The sequence below is a fragment of the Hibiscus syriacus genome, unplaced genomic scaffold (genome assembly GCF_006381635.1).
Source record: "Hibiscus syriacus cultivar Baekdansim isolate YM2019G1 unplaced genomic scaffold, ASM638163v2 tig00006449_pilon, whole genome shotgun sequence".
Taxonomy (NCBI): domain Eukaryota; kingdom Viridiplantae; phylum Streptophyta; class Magnoliopsida; order Malvales; family Malvaceae; genus Hibiscus; species Hibiscus syriacus.
Window position 1 is genome coordinate 39,849 of NW_024062099.1, and position 22,831 is coordinate 62,679.

General features: G+C 34.8%; 4 protein-coding genes across 6 annotated transcripts; 2 read left to right on the forward strand and 2 right to left on the reverse strand.

The window, feature by feature from the left end:
- Positions 1–39: 39 nt before the first annotated feature.
- On the reverse strand, positions 40–2,147 carry LOC120200697 (DELLA protein GAI-like). Its single transcript, XM_039201462.1, has one exon. It carries the CDS (start codon positions 1,960–1,962, stop codon positions 274–276), a length of 1,689 nt encoding a protein of 562 aa, XP_039057393.1. The 5' UTR covers positions 1,963–2,147; the 3' UTR covers positions 40–273.
- Positions 2,148–6,823: 4,676 nt separating this feature from the next.
- LOC120200698 (myosin-binding protein 2-like) lies at positions 6,824–9,928 on the forward strand. Of its 2 annotated transcripts, none has more exons than XM_039201463.1 (4): positions 6,824–7,868; positions 7,955–8,164; positions 8,255–9,649; positions 9,744–9,928. In XM_039201463.1, the coding sequence occupies exons 1-3, from the start codon at positions 6,851–6,853 to the stop codon at positions 9,610–9,612; spliced, it is 2,586 nt and encodes an 861-aa protein (XP_039057394.1). In that variant the 5' UTR covers positions 6,824–6,850; the 3' UTR covers positions 9,613–9,649; positions 9,744–9,928. The 2 variants fall into 2 exon arrangements, with proteins under 2 accessions (XP_039057394.1, XP_039057395.1); XM_039201464.1 differs by having other exon boundaries at positions 6,824–7,865.
- A 1,162-nt stretch (positions 9,929–11,090) lies between these two features.
- On the forward strand, positions 11,091–14,334 carry LOC120200700 (repressor of RNA polymerase III transcription MAF1 homolog). Its single transcript, XM_039201465.1, has 11 exons — positions 11,091–11,223; positions 12,111–12,202; positions 12,330–12,400; positions 12,477–12,526; positions 12,624–12,694; positions 12,778–12,840; positions 13,211–13,298; positions 13,621–13,683; positions 13,755–13,834; positions 13,920–13,991; positions 14,079–14,334. The coding sequence occupies exons 2-11, from the start codon at positions 12,171–12,173 to the stop codon at positions 14,155–14,157; spliced, it is 669 nt and encodes a 222-aa protein (XP_039057396.1). The 5' UTR covers positions 11,091–11,223; positions 12,111–12,170; the 3' UTR covers positions 14,158–14,334.
- A 520-nt stretch (positions 14,335–14,854) lies between these two features.
- LOC120200701 (protein TIC 40, chloroplastic-like) lies at positions 14,855–21,914 on the reverse strand. 2 transcript variants are annotated; one of them, XM_039201467.1, is made up of 15 exons: positions 21,655–21,914; positions 21,424–21,546; positions 20,856–20,913; positions 20,730–20,747; positions 19,379–19,655; positions 19,069–19,163; positions 18,897–18,960; positions 18,327–18,405; positions 17,138–17,178; positions 16,777–16,822; positions 16,042–16,136; positions 15,769–15,872; positions 15,614–15,661; positions 15,140–15,204; positions 14,855–14,979 (listed from the first exon to the last, which is right to left on the reverse strand). In XM_039201467.1, the coding sequence occupies exons 1-14, from the start codon at positions 21,858–21,860 to the stop codon at positions 15,145–15,147; spliced, it is 1,314 nt and encodes a 437-aa protein (XP_039057398.1). In that variant the 5' UTR covers positions 21,861–21,914; the 3' UTR covers positions 14,855–14,979; positions 15,140–15,144. The 2 variants fall into 2 exon arrangements, with proteins under 2 accessions (XP_039057398.1, XP_039057397.1); XM_039201466.1 differs by lacking the exon at positions 14,855–14,979 and having other exon boundaries at positions 15,025–15,204; positions 21,424–21,544; positions 21,653–21,914.
- Positions 21,915–22,831: the final 917 nt, after the last annotated feature.

Below are 22,831 nucleotides of genomic sequence, written 5' to 3' on the forward strand. Positions count from 1 at the left end.
GTAGTATAGTCTATTTATATATTTATACCACTAAAGAAATGAAAAACAATATATGCCTTTCAATATGATATAACCTTGAAAATTACAAAGTCTTCCATTAGAAAAACACTACCCTACAAAAACTAGTAGAAAAGCAGAAAGATATAATTGGAGTTACACAACTGGAATTGTCCTTTTAATTCGGGCGCATCTCGTCTCATCAATTCGTTCAGATTGCATGAAACTCGGTTCAATCATCTCCATTCTCTTCAACTACTCGAGTAAACTCAGTCCTCACACGACGGCGGCGAGTTGCCAAGCTGAGGTGGCAATAAGCGGTCTTGTATGCCACCCAAGCGTTAAACACCCATCATTCTCCTCCACTCTGTACTCGTCACCTCCAGCAAACAGAGCCAACAGCATGCTGGCTTGCTTGTAAGCATTTGAGCCCAAGTGAACTGGACAGAAGCCGGATGTTTCCATCCGAAACCTCCACTGAGCCAGCGTCTCATGTCGTTCAACTCGCTCTACCCCTTCACAAGCAACCACATTACAAATCTGTCTTCCCAGATACAACTCTGACATAACCAGGTCCTGACTTGGTGGTGGCGCCACCCCTGAGCCTTCTAACGAGTCAAAAAGGCTAGAATAGTAATGTAGAGCTTCAGTGAAGCGGTCTACGAAAACAGGACTGTTATGATTCGCTTCTTCTTCTACAATCGTGAGAATTTTGGGCTTCATGGTTTTGATCGACGAAAGAACCTTTTCTATCCCACCAGGTCGAGCAAGAAGACGGTGAAGTTCGAAAACGGAATTTACTGCCAGCGTCTCAACCTCAGGAGGTCGGATATCGAGCATTTTGGGCTCGAGATCTGCCAAACTATTGACCATTAATCCCCTGAACTCAAATCTGACGCCAATAGTTTCAGCTAACTGAGCTAACTTACATCCCACTTGCTGCAAAGCATCGGTATTATCCGGTTGATGAGGGCCAATGCCCGTCAACCTGAAAACAGGCGGCCCACCTGGTCTTAATGCAAGCTCTTGCATTAAAGCCGGCCATTGCATCCCCTGATTTAACCCGAAATCAACAACGTGTACTCTGTTTGACGTTGCAAAAGCTTCCAGTATTGCTTGATTGGCTGTAAAATGAGCGAATTTCAAGTAAGGGCAAGTTTCGTAGAAGTACATCTGCAGCATATCAGTGTAGGAAGGGTGAAGCGAGTCTTGTGGGTAAACGCCATAGATTCGACGAGCTAAGGCTTCAGCAAAATACGTAGCCACTTTCCTCATGGCACCAGCTTGAGACGCGGCAAGTAAGCCTATATGTTTGACTAAAGCATCAGCCAGCTTGAGATTCTGTTGTTGGACAGCTTCCGCACAAGCCATCAAGGTGTGAACCAGTCGAACCCCAGCTTCCTGTGAGTCAACCAAGACAACAGGCCGAGTTGATGACTCAGTTGGTGGTGAAGAAGATGAATCAGTTCCCGTGGAGGTTTTGATCCGTTTTGTTTGTGGATAAGCAAAAACCCCGGGAATTGCCCTCAGATCGTACTCGGAATCATCGTTATAAACCTGGGATTGGTTGTTGCTAACAATTTGTTGCTTTTGCTGTGTCTTTGAAGAATTGGAATCCGAATTAGGGAGAACAGGATTGTTCAACTCAGTCAACATGCTTTGAACCCAACTCGAAAGATCCGAAGGATTGTAATGAACTCTATCAGAAGCAAGATGTGAAATCCCATCTTCTTGAGCAGTTCCCATAACCATATCCAACTGTTCCATTTTTTGAGCCACATCCGCCATGTCTGAAGACCGAACTTTGTAACCCAAAACGGCCATTAGCTCGTCCATGTCGCCGGCATCTTGATCTTCTTCCCATAATTTCCCTTTGTTAGTGATTGAGCTCTCACCCTTTGAGCCACTGCTAATTCCACAACCACCGCCGCCGGCTCCACTGATAGCCTGATGATCTCTCTTCATTTTTGGTTTTTGGGGAGTATGGAACGAAAATCCAAGGCTAGGATTTGATCATGGTAAGGAATTGAAATCCGGGCTACGATTTTTCTTGAATTTTAGCTTTTTCTATTGATTCAAAGAAAGAAAGAAAACTGAGAGAAAAATAGGGGGGGATATGGGTGGAACGGAGGAAATAGGAAAGAAGAGATAAGGAACAACGAAGGCCATAATAATAATGCATTTTCTTCTTTTTCTTTTTATGCTTTAATTTCTTAAATATTTTCCTGATGTTGTTTGGCATCCAATTGTAATATAACCATTTATTTAATAATAGATTAATTTAGACCAGATAGTATATAAATTTATTGCGAAATTATTTTTAATGTATATTTTTTATAATTTAAAGAATTATTTTTTATTAGTATGAATGATTATTAGGTAATATTTATTTAAAATTTTTCTTAATTATTGACGACGTGTACACACTTTACAAAATTAATTACTCGAATTTAAAATCTTTAAAAATAACAACACTTCTTTTCAGTATTGAGATCATTATTTAAACATTAAAATAATTCATAATTTGATTTAGTATTGAAATTTCAATTTTATTATTAAATATATATTAAAAATATAATAATGTTATGATAATAATAGAAAACTTTAAAATATTTATTAAAATTTTAAAATTAAATAACTATATTATTTAACTACTTATAAATTGTTTTTCGTCATTAGTGCATAAATAATAATTTTTAGTATAATTTTACGTATTTTAAAATGATGTACAAATCAAGTGGCCTTTATGGTAATAAAATTGTTGTTATTTCTTGAAGACTTTGGTTTAAGCACTATAGATGTTAGAGATGTGAGCTTTTTTTTTTGTTTAATACAGCTGAATGGGTCTCTTAGAAACCCTTTTTATCGGCTCTAATTATCTCCTCAGCTTCCTTAGGGTAAATGTGTAGAAAAACAGAATCTTCTCGTTGGTTCCTCATTTGCTTGGCGATGATGTCTGCGACTCGGTTGGCCTCCCTCGGTATGTTCTGAATCTTTACTTCCCAATTCTTTTTGAGCATATTATCTATGTGTTGAAGTATTGTTAGTTGTCTGTGTTCGGTCGATCTATTGTTTATCAGTTTTACTGCTTCCTTGTTATCTGATTTCAGTATAACTTTTCTTTCTCCTTTTATCCATGCCATTTTTAAACCTTCATGAATACCCCAGAGTTCTGCTTCTAAAAAGGAACAAAATACCTATTTTCCTGCCAAATCTCCAGAGCCAATTACCTTCGTGGTCTCTAGCTATTATTTCACATGCTGCATCTCCATCATTCTGGTTTCTTGTTCCATCAGTGTTTATTTTACAGTAGTTAATCTCTGATTTTTTCCATCCATATTAGACATTCTTCCTGGTTTGATTAATCCCAGTCTTTATGGTTTTTGAATTTTCAACCTCTTGAGTAAGTCTCAATGCCAGTGCACTCGTTGACATTTAACGAGATTAAAATACCAGTGCACTCGTGACATTTTTATGACTATATATTATAGAGTGAGATTTTGTAACTAAAGCATTGTCATAAATCATTGGAAATGCAAGAATAATAACATTAAAATTAAAAATAACTATAGTTTAATTGCTTAACTAATCTTACTTAATCAACCTATGCATATATTGATTGAACTCAATTAATAATTGACGTTCTTTTTAATTTTCAAAATTACTTGAAATTTTTTAGTAATAAGTGGATTAATTTTTAAGTTTGAATTAGATCTTTTGATTCTATATAATATATGCATATCATATATGAAAAATATACGAAGAAATATACATGTATTATATATGGTTATAAAAAATCATTTAAATTAAAATTAAATAGTATCATAATATTATAAAAATTTACAATTAAGTTTAAACAGAAACTCAAAAACTCGAATCGGCTCGAAAAAATTTCAAATCGAGCTTGAGTTATAAAATAAGACTCATCAACTTGAATAACTCGAAAATTTTTAACTCGACTCGATTGAACACTCACCTCTATTTAGAACTCATTATCTAATCAATATACGAGAACAAAGATAAATAGTTTGACTAATGACCAAATGAATTTGATCTAATTTATATCATTTTTGAAATAGTAAAATTTAACAATATACATATTTTATATTTATATCATATTTACGTTCTTATTCTTATTTTATTCGTCACGTAAACTTAATCTTTCATTTTAAAGTACTAATAAACCATACAATAGGAATTGTAGCAGAGTCGCAATTCTATACCTATGACCATTTAATTATTGTCTATTTGTACTTTGATCATTGATCTTTATATTTTATCAATTAGATTATTTAATTATGTCAATTAAATTATTGGTCGCTAACATTTGGAGGATATACTGACGTTGCAGTTAATAAAAATAGCATAATTATAAACTTAACCTCAATACTTACATATTTTTATTAATTTAAGACTAAACTCTTTAAAACTTAAAACTTTAATATTTTAGCCAACCCAAACCTGATTCAAAATACATACTCAATTCCTTTTTTTTTTTGGATAAATAAATAAATGATATAACCCAAAATAAGAAGTGTTTAGCTACAATACAGTCATCAGCGTGAAATCAGGAAACAACCTGCGTGCAAGCAGAATAAAGATTAATCAATACACCATTGGTTACAAAGAGAGATGTTAACTCTATCCTGTCATACTCAATTCTTTATTCAAACCTGACCCAAATAAAAATAAAAACTTCAAATTTGACCAAACTAGAGGGGTCAATAAAATAAAAAATGAAAACGAGATAGATAACTTTTCAAAATTAAGCATATTAGAGGAATAAAATCATAATTTGACACGTAAAAAAATCTATAAGGATGTGCCACACACGCGTCAGCCGCTCTGAAATCATCATTATTCAACTTTACCGATTAAATTTATTAAAACATTATTATTTCTTTGTCTTTTAATATTTTCGATAAAGTGTTCAACAATAACAAAATCGGTAGAAAAAATAACAAAATCAATAACTTTTTTAACCGTATATTAGAGCTGCCGCACGTAATCATTTTCCTCATAAAATATTGTCTAGATTACTATAAACGTGCGTCGATAGATTTAAATTAATTAAAAATTAAATTTAACACCTAGTTTTTGGCAATTTTCATGAGATCACAAGAATAAAAATAATAATATAACCATGAATAAAATTGGTAAAAATAGTTTTATTTCACATTAGAACATTTTCAGCTAAGCTTTATTGGCCGGTGGTATTGGGCTTGCCTGAGTAATGATAATTTTATCTGGACTACACTTGGACAAAACATTGAACCTTTCTTGGATTAGGGCTGGCCCATGGACAAGTTAATGCCCAGCACGGTTAATTTTAAATTTTAGTCCCTTCAAAAACGCAGCTTTCAAACCTCATAGCCGAAATCAGAGGTGGAGGCAGGGGAAATGATCCTATTTAAATGGTTAAATTTCAATTTTAGCCCCTTTAAAATGAAAAGCTATGAAGTTAATGATAAAATTAAATAGTTTCAGTTTAAACCCCCTCAAAATTATATAAATATAAAATATAAGTTAAGGAAAAAGGTAAACTTATATTTTGAACTTCCACAAATTTATAATTTAATTTTAGACCCAAAACATTTTTACCATAAATTAATCTCGCAATTCTTATTAGGTTTCGTAAAGTTATAGAGTTTTAATTCTTATCAGGGACGATTATGATTCATTAGTCTTTCTTTACATCAAGCTGAGCCTCATTAGTCCCCACATGTGTTAACCAAAGGTAGAGCCGAAACAGATTCTGAAATTGGGCAACAAAATTTGATGGACGAAGCCAAAGTTCCCAAGCTTCCATATCTTAAAAGCATCATACACGAGACCCTTCGATTGCACCCAGCAGGTCCACTTCTACTCCCACACATGGCATCGTCCGATTGCACCCAGCAGGTTTTTTCCTTAAATCCATCAATTAACGGATGCCTAATGATTCGCATCCAAGAACCAACTTTTCAAACAAAACAAGATGAATAAAACGAATACCGGATCGGTAATTGAATAAGTTAGATCATTAACTTTTAATTTAATCAAATGAATTATTAATTTTTAATTTAACCAATTTTATGGGTGGTGGGGGGAAGCCAAAGAGAGGACCATGACAGCAACATCATTTTGTACCATAAAATTGTAAAAAAAAAAAAAGAAGAAGAAAAAGGGGTTTCTCAAGTCACCATCAAAGTCCCCCTAATTTTTCCCACTTTAATCTTCTTTATTCTTTTAGGGTTCCCATAGTGTCTGCCACTGTTTGACACATCATTCCCTTCACTTGCGCTTTAATTATAAAACCAAATAGAATCCCAAGTTGTTTCCTTTATAATATAAATAATCCCACTGTTACCACCTTTATACTATGCAAATCTTTTTTTTCTCAGAAAAAGTATTATGGGTTCTTTACAAGTTTTGCTAAGTTTAACATAATGCAAATCAATGGAGCCAATTATGGTTGAATAGGTTGGCACCTCTCCTTAAGAAATTCCAACACTGAAGAGCGCCTGTCTGTCTAAAGGAAAAAGTAGTGTTGTGGGCCAACTCCCAATAACACATAAAAATGGCCCGCCCACCGTACTCACATGCGGAGAATGGTGGGCCAATCTTTTGCGCGTGATGCTGCCTAAATCAAATGTAAGTGGGCCCTCACCCACTCTTTGCTTTTATCATCTCCCTTTACACATAAATACAATTGCTTATACACTCGGTCTTAATTTAGTTAGTATTGTAACTGTTAAAAGGCATAAGAAAAATGACTAGAGAAACAAATAACTCGAAACCTTAGCAAACATCTTTTATGTCTTGTTTTTTTTTCCATCTGATTTTGTAGCAAGAAGACAATAGAAAACATTCCATGGCTGCTGGCAATAAGTTCGCAAGTTTTTTGCATAAACACACCAGCAAAATCACTGTCATTTTAGTCTACGCACTCCTTGAATGGATCCTCATCTTCCTCCTTTTACTCGACTCTTTGTTCACTTACTTGATTACAAAGTTTGCCAATTATTTTGGCCTTAAACCACCATGTCCCTGGTGTTCTAGAGTGGATCATGTCCTGGAATCGAACAACAACTCGAGCTCTTACCGGGATCTTGTCTGTGAGAAACATGGTTCCGAGATTTCGAGATTGAGTTACTGTTCCAGTCATGGGAAACTAGCGGAGACGCATCTCATGTGCGAGGAATGTTTGGCTTCTAGGCCAAGTCCTAGTGATGGTAAAGGAATGACGAGGGGGATTGCTTTCATCTCGTGGGTGAGTAGCGATCACAAAGTCGACGATGGCTGTAAGGTTGTTCCTTGTTCTTGTTGCAATGGCAGCAAGCTCCGTCCTCCTTATTTCTTGTTCAAGCCGAGTTGGGGTGCTTTGGATTATGCAGACAAAGGGAGTTTGGTTATAGAAGCAATCGAAGACGATGGTGATGGCAGTGAAAGTGACGATCAGTACAAAGATGGTGAGGATATGATCGAGATTAAACTCAACGATCAGGATGATGATGATGATGAAGGGAACGATCAAAGGGCTACGATTGAACAACAGGTGCTTTCTGATGTTGAAAAGGATGTCCATGAAGATGACAAATCAGACACCATGAACATTGCAGAGAGGCATCTTGGTAGTGTCGCAAGTGGAACCGTTGTACCTTGTTTTGCAGGAGATTATATGATGGAGTTCATTAATCAGCATCATCAGAAATGTGTTTCGGATCGTTTAGTTCCCGTTGAATTAGTTGATCTATCGACATCTTCGAACCATTTCTCGCAAAAGCAGCACCATAACGACACTGATTCTTCGGTTGAAGAGACTCCATTGCTTGCTATTGATGAGAGTGCAGAGAATACCTGTCCCGGTGAACCCGAAAACCTGGAGCTAGGTATAAAAAATCTATATAATTTATTTGCTTAACCAGGATTTATTATACTGAAAAGTATTCCCCCCACTAAATGTATTTATTTGTAGCATCTAATCAACTAGACAAGGATGATCTTAATCTAACGGCTGAGCAACCAAAATCCGAGACGACATTGTTAAGCACTAGAGACTTTGATCTGCCTCAAGTTCAAGGGTCAGATCCTTCATTGCAAAGCTTTCAAGAAGAAAGTCTTTCAAAGTTTAAGAACCAAGCTAAAGGTGTTGATGCTCCTGAATCAAGCAAGACTCATAATGTTGGTAAGCCTGTACTTATAATCTTTATTACTGTGGTCAAGCATTTGATCTTGTGAATGGTAAATATATATGTTTATAACATATGTTCTACAGCCATTCTTGGTGTGACACTTGGTGTCAATGAGGAGAAGAGCATGATGGATGAGGATCGAGAGAGGATAAATGCTCATTTATCTGTTCGAACGGATCGTAACAACGAAGCAGAGGAGGAAAAGTTTCCCGAGACTCCAACTTCATCACATGAAGTTATGCATTACTTGCATAAGAAACTGCAGTTCTTCGAGAAAAGCAAATCGGGTATCGATGAGTCTTTCCTAAGTGAGATGGAAAGTGATGATCTTATTCAAACCATTGAAAGGCTGAAAACTTCCTTGAAAGCTGAAAGAAAGGCAATGAGTGCTTTATATGCAGAGCTTGAAGAAGAGAGGAGTGCCTCTGCGATTGCTGCGAATCAGACGATGGCTATGATAACAAGGCTTCAAGAGGAGAAGGCAACGATGCAGATGGAAGCATTGCAATACCAGAGGATGATGGAAGAACAATCGGAATATGACCAAGAGGCCCTTCAATTACTAAATGAGCTTATGATCAAAAGAGAGAAAGAGAAGGAAGAACTCGAGAAAGAATTGGAGTTTTATCGCAAGAAGGTTCTCGATTACGAGACTGACGAAAGGATGAGAACAATGAGGATAAGCAAAGATGGAAATCTGGAAAGTAGGAAAACTTCGGCTGCATGTAGCTATGCGGAGGATAGTGATGAGCTGTCGTTGGACCTGAATCGTGAAGCCAAGTATGAGGACAGCAGCTTCTCTGGCAACCAAGAGAGCAGCCCTGATGCAGTTGGTAACTTGGAAGAAATGGCACTGGATTGTATAAACCATGTAAGTGCACTCAATGAATCGTTGACCGAATTCGAGGAAGAAAGGCTGTCCATCCTAGATCAGCTTAAGGCATTGGAAGACAAATTACTAACCATGGGGGATAATCAATTCATGGAGGATTTGAAATCAATTAAGGATTCCTTTAATGGTTTTGATGACAGTAATGATCTGAGCAGCAAAGAAGGTAACGGGACAGATAATGGCTTCCGTGGAACAACAATGGCTGCCATGGCAAAGAGTCTCCTTCCTTTCCTGGATGCAGAGAATAATGGAACTGAAGAAGGATCGATATACGAAAAACAAGGAGAATCGGAACCAATTGAAATGCAGGCATATGCAAGTCCAGAATTGGAGTTGGATCACAAAAAACTAGCAATTGAAGAGGTGGATCGTGTTTATGAGAGGCTGCAAGCTCTTGAAGAAGACAGGGAATTCCTCAAGAACTGCATGAGCTCCATAAAGAAAGGCGACAAAGGGATGGATCTACTCCAAGAAATCTTGCAACATCTCCGAGACCTGAAGGCGGTCGAACTCCGATCAAAGAACTTGAGTGGTGATCTGCAAGGATGATCTTCGGCTTTCCATAAAATATAAAAGGAATCGCCTGGTAATTTCATATCACATTTCTTATATATATTCAAGGTTCTACATTTAAACTACTGAATCATCACTTCCCTTTCTAATTTCTTTGGTAATAGCAGGATCCCTTCAGCAAGCAACTCTCAATATCAACTGTTCTGAGAACATTTCACATTGAACCTGTTGGTCGAGAAGCTCCTGGGGTATCCATTTTCTAATGGGGAGATCCCTTATCTACCTTTCCTTTTTGGGGTTAAGAATGATGCAAATTCCCAAGTTTTGAAGGATCTCCTCCTTATCTGCCTTATAAAAAGAGGAAGGAAAACAAACTATTACCTGGTTAGTTCATGTAGGGTAAGCCAGTTTTTTCTTATTTGTTTTGTTCCATAAAACCAGTTTTCATGTACCCTTTTCTCCATAAGGTTTGGAGGAAGGATTTGAAAGGGAAGAAGGGGGGTTTATCCTTCACTCTCCTACTGTTTGCATCGGAGAAGGAATTTGGGGAATTCAAACACGTATATGTCCTTTATTTATAGTTCAATTCTCGTTTAGAACAGAAGGAATTACATATGGCAATTATGCAAAACTGCCTGTAAGTGTGAAGGGAATTTGTTGTTATATGATTGGTAAATATGACTACTTCATTGGAATTAAAGCAACATATGGGGTCATGTAATCAAGCAACTGATGCAAGAAGCAGTGATCTAGTTGTCATCTAACCACTAAACGGTTAATGATGGATCCCATTTTTTTTCTTCTTTTTAGAATAGATACATATATCTATTTTAATTTTAACAATGAAACTATATGTAGTATATATTTGCTTCATTGAAATTTCATCTTTAGCTCCCAGGAAAACACTCATTGTACAAGACGAAATTGCTTGATTAATTCTCTTTACCATAATCCCTTTTAGCGGGTGTAGGGGATGACTGGCCTTGCTCCCTAAAATTGGAAAAATAACTTTAAAGTCCCTTCATAGTAATAAAATTTTGAATTAATACAAGGTGAAATTCTACTTTAGCCCCATAAAAATGGAAAAGTTATCTCTAAATCCCTTAAAAAACTATTTTTTGGCTTATATATTAAAAATCCTTAAACTACATGTGCTTATTTAAGTAAGCCCTTAAAGTATTTTTGTAGAGTATTTAAATAATGCCTTCTCTTTAATGCTTATTCATAAAAACTTTTGTTTTGATTAGTTAACATATTTTATGACACGAGATTTCAGTGAATAAACGACGTAAAAATTAATTATTAGCATGGAAATGAAAATTGTATTTATCATAAATGATTTATTTAAACTATAAGAACATATTAATATGTAAATTTAAACCAAAATTTATATTCAAGTATTTAATTAAATAAAGAAAAATTGATTATCGAATTGAAAATTAAGACCAATTTTACATACCTAATTGGAAAAAACTTGGGTACCAAATTAATGATTGAAACCAAGTTCAAGTACCCGTAAATATATTATCCATATAAATACATCTATTTATTTCTCCTTTCGCTGTTCTCATTTGACCCGCATTTTTCAAAACTCCCCATTTTCTGAAACCATCGTTCAAATTCAAAGCCGGAGGCCATTAACGAAAGGTAAGATCCGCTTCTTCTCAGCGTTGTGATAGCTCTTATTATTTGATTCGAAAATTAGGTTTTTTATTTGATTCTAGATTTGTAATTCGTTTTCGTTCGGTTCATATCAAAATTGGGGTTTAGTTTAATTGGGTCTCCAAATTTTACGCTGCTTTAGATCTGACTTCGATTGTTTTTTTAAAAGGGGATTAAGGCTAAATCTTCTAGTATAGGTCTCGATGCTAAATATTCCCACTGTATTTCAACTTATAGAATGTTACCCTTATACTTTCAGTTTTCTTAGTTTCAGAATAAAATGGAAAATTAACTAAAATTTTCAATTACATCAACAAAATATTCCATGAAATATTCTAATTTGGTGATTTTCATGTAAAAATCCATGAAATTGAAATTTTAGTTGCAGATTCATTAAAATTGAAACACAATGACACAATTCAATATCGAGATATAGTACCTGAAGTGTGAAGTGTCCATTGCCCAGATCTTGATTAACAAGCTTTCAAAAGTTTTTTCCCCAGAATTTCTAATTGATACATAGGTTGAAATGATATATAGATTTGGAAAATGGAATAATAATAATTATTATTCATGTTTACATCTTCAGTAACGTAATAATGAGATGAGAGATTGATGTCTACGCCTGAGATAAGTCAGGGTGTGTTTTATAAATGAAGAACAATTACTTGAAAAAATGTGGTTTTTATTGGTTCGTGGTTTTATTTAGCCAGTTGAATGTGACTTGCATTGAAATATTTATCCTGCTTGCATCCCTAAGTGTTTCAATCTGATTGTGTGCGTCCCTTAAGTGATAGTCTGCATGCATTTTTACTACGATAATTTCTACATTATAGTTTCAGTGTATAAATCCTGCTTATCTTTGGCTTCAGGACCTCTTAGCTTGGCATCTGTGACGCTAAGATTCAACAACCTGTCCGAAAATACTCATCATGAAGTTCTTAGAATACACTCCTCTTGACCGGTAATTTGCAATCATTGAAAAGACCCAATTGCATAATGTTTTCTACTTTCTTATCCCTTAGATTCATGAGCTTTGCCATATTCTTTCTAACCTGAATTCTGACATAAGTACCATGTCAATTTTCTAGAATAAATGATTTCTTGAGAGAAATAAACCTTGGTGAACGCACCATCGAAGGGAGCCTTGAAGCATATTCTTGTAAGTTTAGGCACATAATTTGTCCTGAAGAATTTGGAGAAATTTGATTCAAACTCAGTTTCTTTCTTGCTTCTAGGCAAACACACAGGAACGGATAAAAGACTGTCTCTCAGTCTGGAGAATGAGGTACATTCAAGAACAATCAACATATAATATGTTTGATTCCTTTTTGCTCTAGAAGGTTATTATTGATGAGGGTTTTCTGATGCTTGTTTAATCTCAGATCCTGGACTATCTTGGGAAATCTTCAGATACCGACTCCTCACCGGTTGAATTCCTGTTGAGCCGATCAAGGTTGTAAATATTACATTCAGGTTTAGGCAGTTTAGTTCATCTTTCATATTTCTTTGACCAGCTTTTTATCACGTGCATTTCAGCCGGAAGACATTGATCTACTTGGTGCTTACCCTCTATCACATGTATCCAGATTATGACTTAAGGTATCTGTATCTTTTATTGCATCAGCACGTTCTTCTTTTTGAAAGAAATTTAAGAGGAGGATTATGGGTAATGCCACTGTCAGCTTATTGGGCGACTTGGCAACCCGCTATTAATTCTCCTTTTCTCTGCATTGGGAGTGTTGTCAAAAGGCTTTGACAGACAGTTCAGCCAACTGTTGCTCTTGGAGGAGCTGAGAGTTCAAATCTCTCCATTTCCCATTTCTAATTCTGCTGGCTATATTGGTTTGTTTGTTGTCTACTTCAAGTCATTGTTGTGCCATTGAGTGCTTATACTGATATTCATGCATGTTTTGATTTTTGCTATGGTTCCCTTATATTATGATATGGCATGTGCATCTATGGTTTCCAGTGCAGTTAAAGCACACCAGTTCTTCACAGAGGAAAGCTGGGAAACTTTTAAGCAGATTTTTGAAACTTACATGCTTGAAGTGTCAAAGGTATTAGCATAATTATCTCCATTTGTTCACTTTGACATTGGATTTCCTTGAATAATTTACCCGAGTTACTATTGTTGTAATCCTCACGTATCACCTGTCCTTGTGGATACTTATGTTGGACACCGGTTTAGTTAGGTTTATTCATTAGTTACTTCCCAAGTTATATGACACGTTAACCCTGTGGGTTTCTCCATTCGTCATTTGTTTGGGGTGGAGGAGTGGGAGACAAGGGATTGCTAGCATTCATTTGATCATGATATGTGTTACCTTAAAAAGGTGGATTTGCCTTGTGCTTAAGTTTCCTGCTTTATATCTTTGACAGGAATGGATTGAGAAATATGGGGGCAGTTCACTCCTGGAAACTTTGTACAAGGCTCTAGATGAGGTGAGCTTAATTTCAAAAGACTAAATGCAAGTTTTAGCTAGTGGCAGTTCTAAAATACCGAAGTTATGCAGGTTGTGAATCTCTCGGAGTGTGAAATTTACAGTTATAATCCAGATTCTGATGCTGATCCCTTACTGGAGAAAGGGGCAATGTAAGACCCTTTTTTTCTCTAAAAATTTTATCTCAAGAGGGTTGTTGCTCTGCCATAATTAACAGTTGGTGGACTTACGTTTCAGATGGTCGTTCAGTTTCTTCTTCTACAACAGAAAACTAAAGCGTGTAGTGAGTTTCAGCTTTTGCTGCTTAAGGTGGGTATATTTTCCAAGATATTTATCATACTTTACAAGATTCCATGATCGTCTTTAGGCCTCACTCGCAGATGTTGTTTCTGGCAGTAATTTAGTGGGTGATGGATTTCTTGCGGACAACTTATATTACGAAGACGGTGAAATATTTGATGACATGGACATGTGATGTAACCATGAACATGTACATACTAGTACAACGTAACCCGTTGACATTGGTGTGCAGTTATGTAACAGCAGTGTTGCTTGCATCGCTGGCAGACTAGGTTAGCCTTTTCAATTTCACCGTGTACACGTAGTCTGTAGTTGTGTTGTTTGTAATTGGAGTAAGTGATGATGCCTATAAGAAAGTGTCAAGTTCGAGTTTAGGTTGTGTTGTATGCTTGAGGCATGGACTTTTTGTGTTGATATATGCTTGAAACAAAGTGCTGATTGTTGTATATGGTTGAAATGTGGCATGTGCTAATGCATTGCTTAAAAAACATTTAAGTTCATTTAAATAAAATGGAAGTGTAAAAAATAATAAAAATTTGTTTATGTATTAATATATATACAAGTCTGGAAAAAATATTTTATAAACTGGGTTTTAATGTTGTCATGTATCCTATCTAATGTCTAGGATTATAGATTCAGAATTTAGATTTAAGGTTTGAAATTTGAAGATTACAGTTTAGAATCATTTAAATACGTGAAATAACATTTACCATTTATTAATTGGCACGTTTGTGAAAATAATAACAAGTACCATTTACATTTTTTGGGGAAAAATTAATTTACAAAGCAATTATATTATTATTATTATTTGGTTGCTTGATCTTTTGGGAATGTTAATGCTCGTAGAAACGGGCAAGCAGTTAGCTTAGCCTTTAATGTCATTTTCCAGTATACCATTAAATCAAGCTGATCAACAAAGCAAATACTGCAAAGACATTACCCCTATAATAACACCATTTATCGTTACTTTCTGGATAGCGTGCGCATTCAACTGCAACTACAGTTTACCATCTAGATCACAGTAAACGATGGACATTAGTGATAACCGAGTGGCAATGCTCGTTCTCATTCGGGAAACAGAACTCAGAAACTCGGAATGAGTGATCCAGAATTCATGCTCGGTTTTGGATTTGATACTAAAGATCCAACCAACTCACCAACTTCAAGGTGAACCAGACATTCCAGGGAAGAGTTCGGATATTTTGTTGAATACATCCATAACCTGATGTGCAAAACAAAAAATATGTTGTCAATCAAGTTATCAACAATAAAAAGGTATCAAGGAAACAACTTTAAAGACTATATTTTCCGGAAAATGGCAGCAAAGTTTAGATAAGTAAATGATGAACCACGGATAGAATCTTAGTACGTATATGGAAAGCTCGTTATTAAATCTTAATAAGCTCATTGAAAAAACAAAATCACAGCCATATTATGCACATCTGCAAGTAGACAAATAGATATGCAGGTCTATGCATGCATGTAAGATGAAAAAAACCTTTTTCCATTTTCTTTGTTGGATAATAAATGTACGCATCATATAGGCATCAAGGGGAAAACTGCTTAAAAAGGATGAACTCCGTGATGGCCATTAATCCCATAGATTGAATAGAAAAAAGGAAAAAGTTTACCTCCTTGTCATTTTGATATTTCGCAATACTCAGTGGGTTCTGGGAACACTGCAAAAGCAGCTCATAGTCATGAACATAAATGCTAAAGATATACAATGTATGAATGCATCTAAACACATATTCGACATTCATCGTATAAACAAGATAGAAGATACCTCCATGATAGCCGCTTGAACCCTAGGGTTTTGGAATGCCATAGCAACTTCAGGATTGGCCATTATTTTGGAGATTACTTCTTCAGGTGTCAGCCCAATCTGATCTGCAAATGGGAAGGGGGAGAAATTAAAGAACTTTCTTCAGGTGCGAGACCATATTCAAGCGGCAGAGAATTTGACAATCTGGTAACTAAAATATCATATATAGATGATAAGGGGATCTGATATAAACCAGTATCTATCTTATCCAAAGCGCCAAAGCTTCAGACTTACCGAATTGTTGCTTGACCTCAGGACTGTTGAGATCAAAGTTCTTCAAGGATTCCATCATCATATTGTCCCATTTGGTATTTCCACCCATATTATTTCTGAAAAGAATTTCCGAGACAATATTAGTATGCAGATTTGCTGGAAACTGATGCAATTATGAATAACAAGAAAATTAATATACCAATAGAAAACCATAAGGCTAATGAGAAAACGAGAAAAATTAGAAATCAATGAAGTTAAAGCTTTGGCAACCAAAAAAATGTATGAAGATCAAATTTGACTGTAAAAGAACAAAATGAGAAGCAAGTTAAGTTGAAAAAGGCATTATTAGATGTTATTCAAATAGCTAAGTTGGGCTCGAGGATCATGTTAATTTGCAAGTGAGAATGTCACTTTAAAGTTTGGTAATTGTCACAATTAGTTTCTAATTCTTCAAGCAGTAAATATAGATATTAAAGAAAAAACTTCGTTAAAGAATTATAAAGAAAACTTAAGATGGGATTACAGGAATAATGTATTCCAACCCTGCCATTCAAAAATCTGTGCAAAGAAAAGAGAACCGGGAATAATATATCAACAAAATCCAGACAGAAGAGTGAGCAGGATAACTATAAAAGAACAAAATGAGAAGCAAGTAGTAAACTCTTTTCGATGACTATGCTTGTGACAAGTGTAAATCAAGAGAAAAGACAAACCCCTAAAAATAATCCAATGCAGAAGGGTCAGAAGAGTGCTTACAGCATGTCTTGCAGTTGTTGACGGTATTGAGGATTTTGTAGCATCCCTGTTAAAAAATATATATATGCACAACAGTAAGAAAATTGGACTGAATAAAAATGGTATCCATAAAATTGCAGCAATGCTTATGCGTCAAATTAACAAAGCAGTTCTGCAAACAAATAATTCTAATAGGTTGACTGGCCATGAATCCTTAACCGGACAAAAGATAGCAGCCCTCTATAATTTAACATATGATATAGTTTTTACAGAGACCATAAAAATGTACCTTCCCTACTCACATCGACCCATCACACTAATCCAAAAAGAAAAGAACATAAAAACAGAGAAGGAAAGCAGTGTTACAAAACCGTGGACTTACATTTAAAAGTCTCAGGGTTCCTCATTTCCTCAGGCAAATACCTGTACGGACAAATAAAAGATCAAGCTTCCTTTTGACAATAGATGACAAAAAGATTTAATGAAAGCTTAATTTAGTTAATTGACAAATATCTACAAAGGAAAGATCCCATCCAAACACTCCCCTGCCTTGTGTCTCTTCTAGCAACCTAATCGAAACCAAACAGCTTCTGCCACAACTGGCCTCCAAAGAGTCTTCTTTCTAACTTAAGGTTAATTTTTCAAAAATAAGAACATTGAGAAATGGATGTGAAAAATCCAGAAAAGGCTTTATAATCTAATTTACCTCTTCTTTCTAATTTCAATGTGTAAGGTTGAATTTTCACGAATAAGATCATTGAAAATTGAATACTAGATGTGAAAATCTAGAAAAAAAAATGCCTTACAATATAATTTCCCTTTATAAGTTTTTTGAGGGATTTTTTAGCCAACTTAACCATTAGCATACCTTATCCTGGTGAATGGTCATGTACTAAAGTTAATGCAAGTCTACAAGATTTGCGTTTGATGTCACTTACCTTCATGTACTAAAGTTAATAGGATAATTGGATGTTTAATTCTCAATCACTAACTTCACAAACAAGGTTCACAAAAAAGATGACAAGAAACGACTAATGGGTAGATCTGATGCCAGCATTCAATCACTAAACGTCATGGGAAAAGTCCACAAGAATTTGGAGAAATTAAGATGGTTGCATTGGAGAAGAAAGGTTTTCAGCTAAGGTCTGGACATGTCTTGACTGTTGCTGGAAAAAGGAAAGGAAAAAAGAGACAACAGAGAAGAAGATAACCGAGTTTGACCAGTAACATCCACAGTTCCGTACACTAAGGTAAATAGGTATTAAACCATCAAGGGACACAAAGGGTGTAGGAACAAAAGATCAGGACTCATTCACTAAAATGATAATACAAGCTGTAATATGTCATGTTCCTCATCAAAAACATTGAGATGTCTGAAACATATTGTAAGAGGAAAGATAAAAAAACTTAATAATTTGACAGACCTTGTGTTCTGTAACTATTCCAAAGAAAAAGTATTATATAATGCACATTTAGATGAGAATAAACTTTCACCACACCTTAGGGCACACCAAGATGACATCAATAAGAACTTCATGAAAAAAATATTGAAGGAAAAGAAGCTATATTACGGATAAACCATCTTCTGTACTGTTGGATCTTCCAGCATTTTCTCTAAAGTATCTACAGATAAGGTAGGACCTGCTCTTCCTGCAAATGCAATACAATGTGTGCTCAAGTATTATTCATAGAGCATGAACGAAATTAGAAAGCTCGCCAAAAATGTCCATGTGCATGATTAAATAAATAAATCACAGGTACAAAGGAATATAACTAAACTAGTAAAAAAAAAGCACCATATATAATCTTGAATAAGCGCTACCTGATAAATAAGGCAACAGAAATGCCTCTGTCTCAATTAGTTAATAAATCCAACTATTAACCACCATTAGCTATGCTAATAAACACATCAAATGCATTTGAAAAGATGAATATTAAAAAAGATTACCATTAATTACTAATAAAACTGTGCATATGGACGCATGCCAAATCCAGTGATTTCAAATAATTACCTTCCATAGTACCGATGAAATTTTAAACAGTATGAAGATTACAAGGGTTATTGCAGCCAAATAAAAACCAAAATGCCCCACAGTTCCATTCCAAATAACCTTAAACTCTGCAACTAGCTTTTTACATACCAATTTCCTGGAAACCCCTAAAATCACCAGCATCCTGCTTGGATGCAGCTCCATTTTCAGAGACCTTCATACAAAATATAATAAAAATAATTTCCCAAATAGATACTCTGACTCCTAAAGAAATAAATCCACGCTAGCACAGCATCATAATGAGAGAAAATTAAAACCTTACATCCTTGGGAGAGCCAACACCGTTCGATGAACTTAGCTCTGTTTCTTCAAAAGCACTCTTGTTGACGGTTTCTTCAGGAGAAACATCAACAAAAGCTGCAAAAAGAAATCTGCTTCAATCTTTGAGAAACAATTTCAAGAATATCACAGCAATTGAAATGAATTCAGTCGTAAACTATATCTACAACCATTATTTTAGTCCTGCTAATATTTCATATACATGAATTGCCATATAATGTTCTTTTTTACCTCAAAAAATGAAGAGCTGCACATTATACATTCTATAGGTAACAATAAAAGTTTCATACTACCATATTTTTTTGTCTCAGCTGTTTCTGTTTCATTTTTCATGCTTTTCACTTCTGTTGTTGGATCAGTCACAGAGGCTGCTTCAAATTTTGATGCAGGTGCATCAACTGTGATAGCAGGTTGAGAAGAAGATGGAGAACGGGGTGTGGCAGGACCTGCTGATGGAGGTGCTGGAAATGGAAACGGGGATCCCGAGGGAAAGGCAGTATTGTCAAATTGATTATTTTGAGTATTCATCTGGCCCATCATGGTTTTGAAAGCTTGTTGCATTGCATAATTCTGAATTAAAGGGAAATATTATAAAGAAATGAAATAACAGAGTTACATTAAAATATTTTACCATTTGTACCATCTTAAGTGCATAAAGAAAGTTGAGCATCCCCAAAAACAAGGATCATAATTTAGATACATTAAGGCACAGCTCAGCCCCAAAACAAAAGGGCCATGAAAGAGATTTGGGTTACATATCTAACAAGTCATGGCAGGGCCTTGATAGTCTTCATAACACAAGGAACTCACTGTAGGAAAACATTTGGTATTATACCATTATTTTCAACATTTGTAAATTGACGTAAATCATGCCTTTGTAATTGTCATGTCAAGGCAACCTTCTGCCATTAAGTCAGCTTCTCAACTGCATCAACAAAGATCTGGCAGAAATGGAAGTGGCAGAAATATACAACAAGCTCTTTACTTACTGATTGACCAGTAATTTTATGTCCTAGATAAATAATTTCCATTAACAACTTTGTTATCAACTCTGCAACCCCCAGAAATGGGGCCCAAGCAGGGGTTCATCTTCCCTTAGGATAGATGAAAAGAAATATTTTAAATATATCAAACCAAAAATTTGCAGGTCAAGGAAAACATTGATTCCCCAGTCTTGTTTTGAACTACCACTATCTATTATAACCTGGATTCTTGGATTTCAAATGATAGATAACAATTAGACTCAAGTACATGGCCAAACAATTTGTTCAAATTACGTCTGATGGATTATTTATTATAATACTGTTTAGTCTTCTTGACCAAAAATAAACCCTTTAAAAACAGCTATATATGAACCCTCCAAAGAAAAATAAAAAAATTTCTTTGACAGATAAAGAAAAAACCTTTGGATAGTATATGGGACACTTAGAAATCTAATGGAAGACATCAACCTCCTATCTTCAAATGGAACCAGAAGCATGATTAAGACTTTTCAAAGATGCAAATTAAAAAAATTCTACCCACCACCATTTTAATTGCACCATTTACCCATATTCTACTTCCAAAACTCGAAAAAGAAGATCCGATAATAAAGATAACAGGCAAAAACAATACAAGTATACCTCAAATGAGAGAAACCCTCACCTTTAATCTTGAAGCTACCTGTCATTTCATTCGATCTCATCAAAATATGTACCAAAAAGGAAACATGGCCATTATCAATACAGCATTATTATAAATATCAACTGAGAAAAAATTTCATGTGCTCACCCATGTAAAAAGTGCTGAGAGCCCAACACCTACTCCAATCCAGAAGAGCGGTGATCCACTACAAAACATAAAGAAACAAATGACTAAGTGATGAAAGAAGTGTTCATAAAAAGCAAAAGATAATGTCTGCCTAGTAATTGCTTCTTTTTTCTCTGATTCGCATTTTTATCACTTCCTCTTAAGTTGCTATAAAGAAAAGTGAATATTAAAAAAGAAAAAGGAAATCACAACTGCATAAAATTTTGAGTTAAAAGTTAAAGTTTTCATAGCAATTCAAATATATTTGTTCCATAAGACTCTGTCTAGTGTTTTTTTTTTTGGGGGGGGGGGGGGAGGGGAGGCTACCTTAAGATTTAATGAACATTAAGGAAAAAAAACCCAAAGAACAAAATAGATAAGTGACTAAAAAAGCAATCATAATTCTAATACAATATCGATTACTACTCTCCTCACATTAAATTAAATATCAAACCTTTTGTCCTCCAAAGAAATTACAATCTTAAGCTTTTCATTTTCAAAACCAGAAATTAGAACCAAACTTAAATCAAAATAAAAGAGGATTTAATACATTTGAGAGGATGGCGGAGGCACAGTGAGATTCGTGTTGACTCCAACTGAAGAAGTAGTCTGCTGATTGCTGGAAGAAGAAGAAATGCTCGCAAACCTCTCATCCCCATGCTTTCTCAGAACTGCTTAACATAAAATTCAAATGAAAAAAAAAGCTCAAAATAACTAGAATTGTTAAAATCAAAGCAAAAACCGTTAAGAGACACATAAATAAAGAAGAAAAGCAATACAGATTCGGGGATGACGTGGAGAAAGAAGAGAAGCATGGGCGGAGGTGGGAATTCGGGAACGACGAGGAGCAATCTTGGAAGCTCGGAAATGTGAGGTTTTGGTAGGGTTTTTGAGAGTGTAATTGTGATTATTGTATCGTAATGGAAGTAACTTTGGAGCAGAACAGTAAGACGATGAAGAAAGTAACGCCATATTCAGATTCTCCATTGAATTTAAACTCGGGAAAAAAATAGAATAAAATAAGACAGAAACTGAAAGAAAACGAAAAGCAATGGATGTTGAAGAGCTGTTTGAGCAAGAGAATTCTAAGTGACGGACTTATAGCTTCTAATGGAGGTGAGGTTATCAATAAGTAATATTAAATAATTATTATACACAGAAAAAAATAAACCATTAACAGAATAAATAAATAATGGTGAAGAATTAAAAAAGTAAATAGCTAAATTAACATATTAGGACTAAATTATAAGAAACAAAACTTAAATGGGTTAAGATGAAAACTAATATATGATAAGTACTAAACTAAAAGAAAACAAAAATTAAAGTGGTTAAAACTCCAAAATAACATGCACATCAGGACTAAATTATAGCCTATACAAAAGCGAAAGGACTGCACAATTATTTACCCAAATTGTGAAGAAAAAAGGGGTAAATTTCATGTTTAGCACCTAAGCTATCATTTTTTTATTTAGTACCTAAACTTTCATTTGTTTCAAAATCATACTTAACGTTTACTTTCTATTTCGTTTCGGTACCTCTCTGAAACAAATGCTTCAACTTTTCTTATTTTTCTTCATTTTCAAGTTTTTTCAATTGATTTTCACAGATAAGTTATTTTTCATCTTTTGTTTCTGATTTTTTTAGAGGTTTGATTTTAAATTCATGGTTCATTTTGAATCTCTTTCTATTTTATGTAGGGTATCGACCTTTGATTTTATAGGAGTAGGAAGAGACTCTTTTGTGAATGAAATTATGATTAGGATTGTCATATGAACTTTAGATTAACTCGAGTTTCAATATATTAATGATTGTAATTGGATACGAGTCATTTAATTTGAGTTAAAGACGTTAATCTTTCGTTTGTAGAACGTGATCCTTCTGTAAGGCAATATTAAAATATTCAGTTAACCAATGAGATGAAATTCGACGAGCGTACTTGAGAAAAATGTCATAGGTAT

Excerpts from the sequence above, each read along its gene's own strand:
- LOC120200701 (XM_039201467.1), bottom strand. The coding sequence starts at position 21,860 with ATGGAGAATCTGAATATGGCGTTACTTTCTTCATCGTCTTACTGTTCT. Across the intron at positions 18,406-18,896 it reads TAGGGGTTTCCAGGAAATTG|GAAGAGCAGGTCCTACCTTA; the intron begins GTATGTAAAAAG and ends TTGCATTTGCAG. Across the intron at positions 15,205-15,613 it reads AATATCAAAATGACAAGGAG|GTTATGGATGTATTCAACAA; the intron begins GTAAACTTTTTC and ends TTTGCACATCAG.
- LOC120200697 (XM_039201462.1), bottom strand. The coding sequence starts at position 1,962 with ATGAAGAGAGATCATCAGGCTATCAGTGGAGCCGGCGGCGGTGGTTGT.
- LOC120200700 (XM_039201465.1), top strand. The coding sequence starts at position 12,171 with ATGAAGTTCTTAGAATACACTCCTCTTGACCG. Across the intron at positions 12,203-12,329 it reads GAATACACTCCTCTTGACCG|AATAAATGATTTCTTGAGAG; the intron begins GTAATTTGCAAT and ends TCAATTTTCTAG. Across the intron at positions 12,841-13,210 it reads TATCCAGATTATGACTTAAG|TGCAGTTAAAGCACACCAGT; the intron begins GTATCTGTATCT and ends TATGGTTTCCAG.
- LOC120200698 (XM_039201463.1), top strand. The coding sequence starts at position 6,851 with ATGGCTGCTGGCAATAAGTTCGCAAGTTTTTTGCATAAACACACCAGC. Across the intron at positions 7,869-7,954 it reads ACCCGAAAACCTGGAGCTAG|CATCTAATCAACTAGACAAG; the intron begins GTATAAAAAATC and ends ATTTATTTGTAG. Across the intron at positions 8,165-8,254 it reads AAGCAAGACTCATAATGTTG|CCATTCTTGGTGTGACACTT; the intron begins GTAAGCCTGTAC and ends TATGTTCTACAG.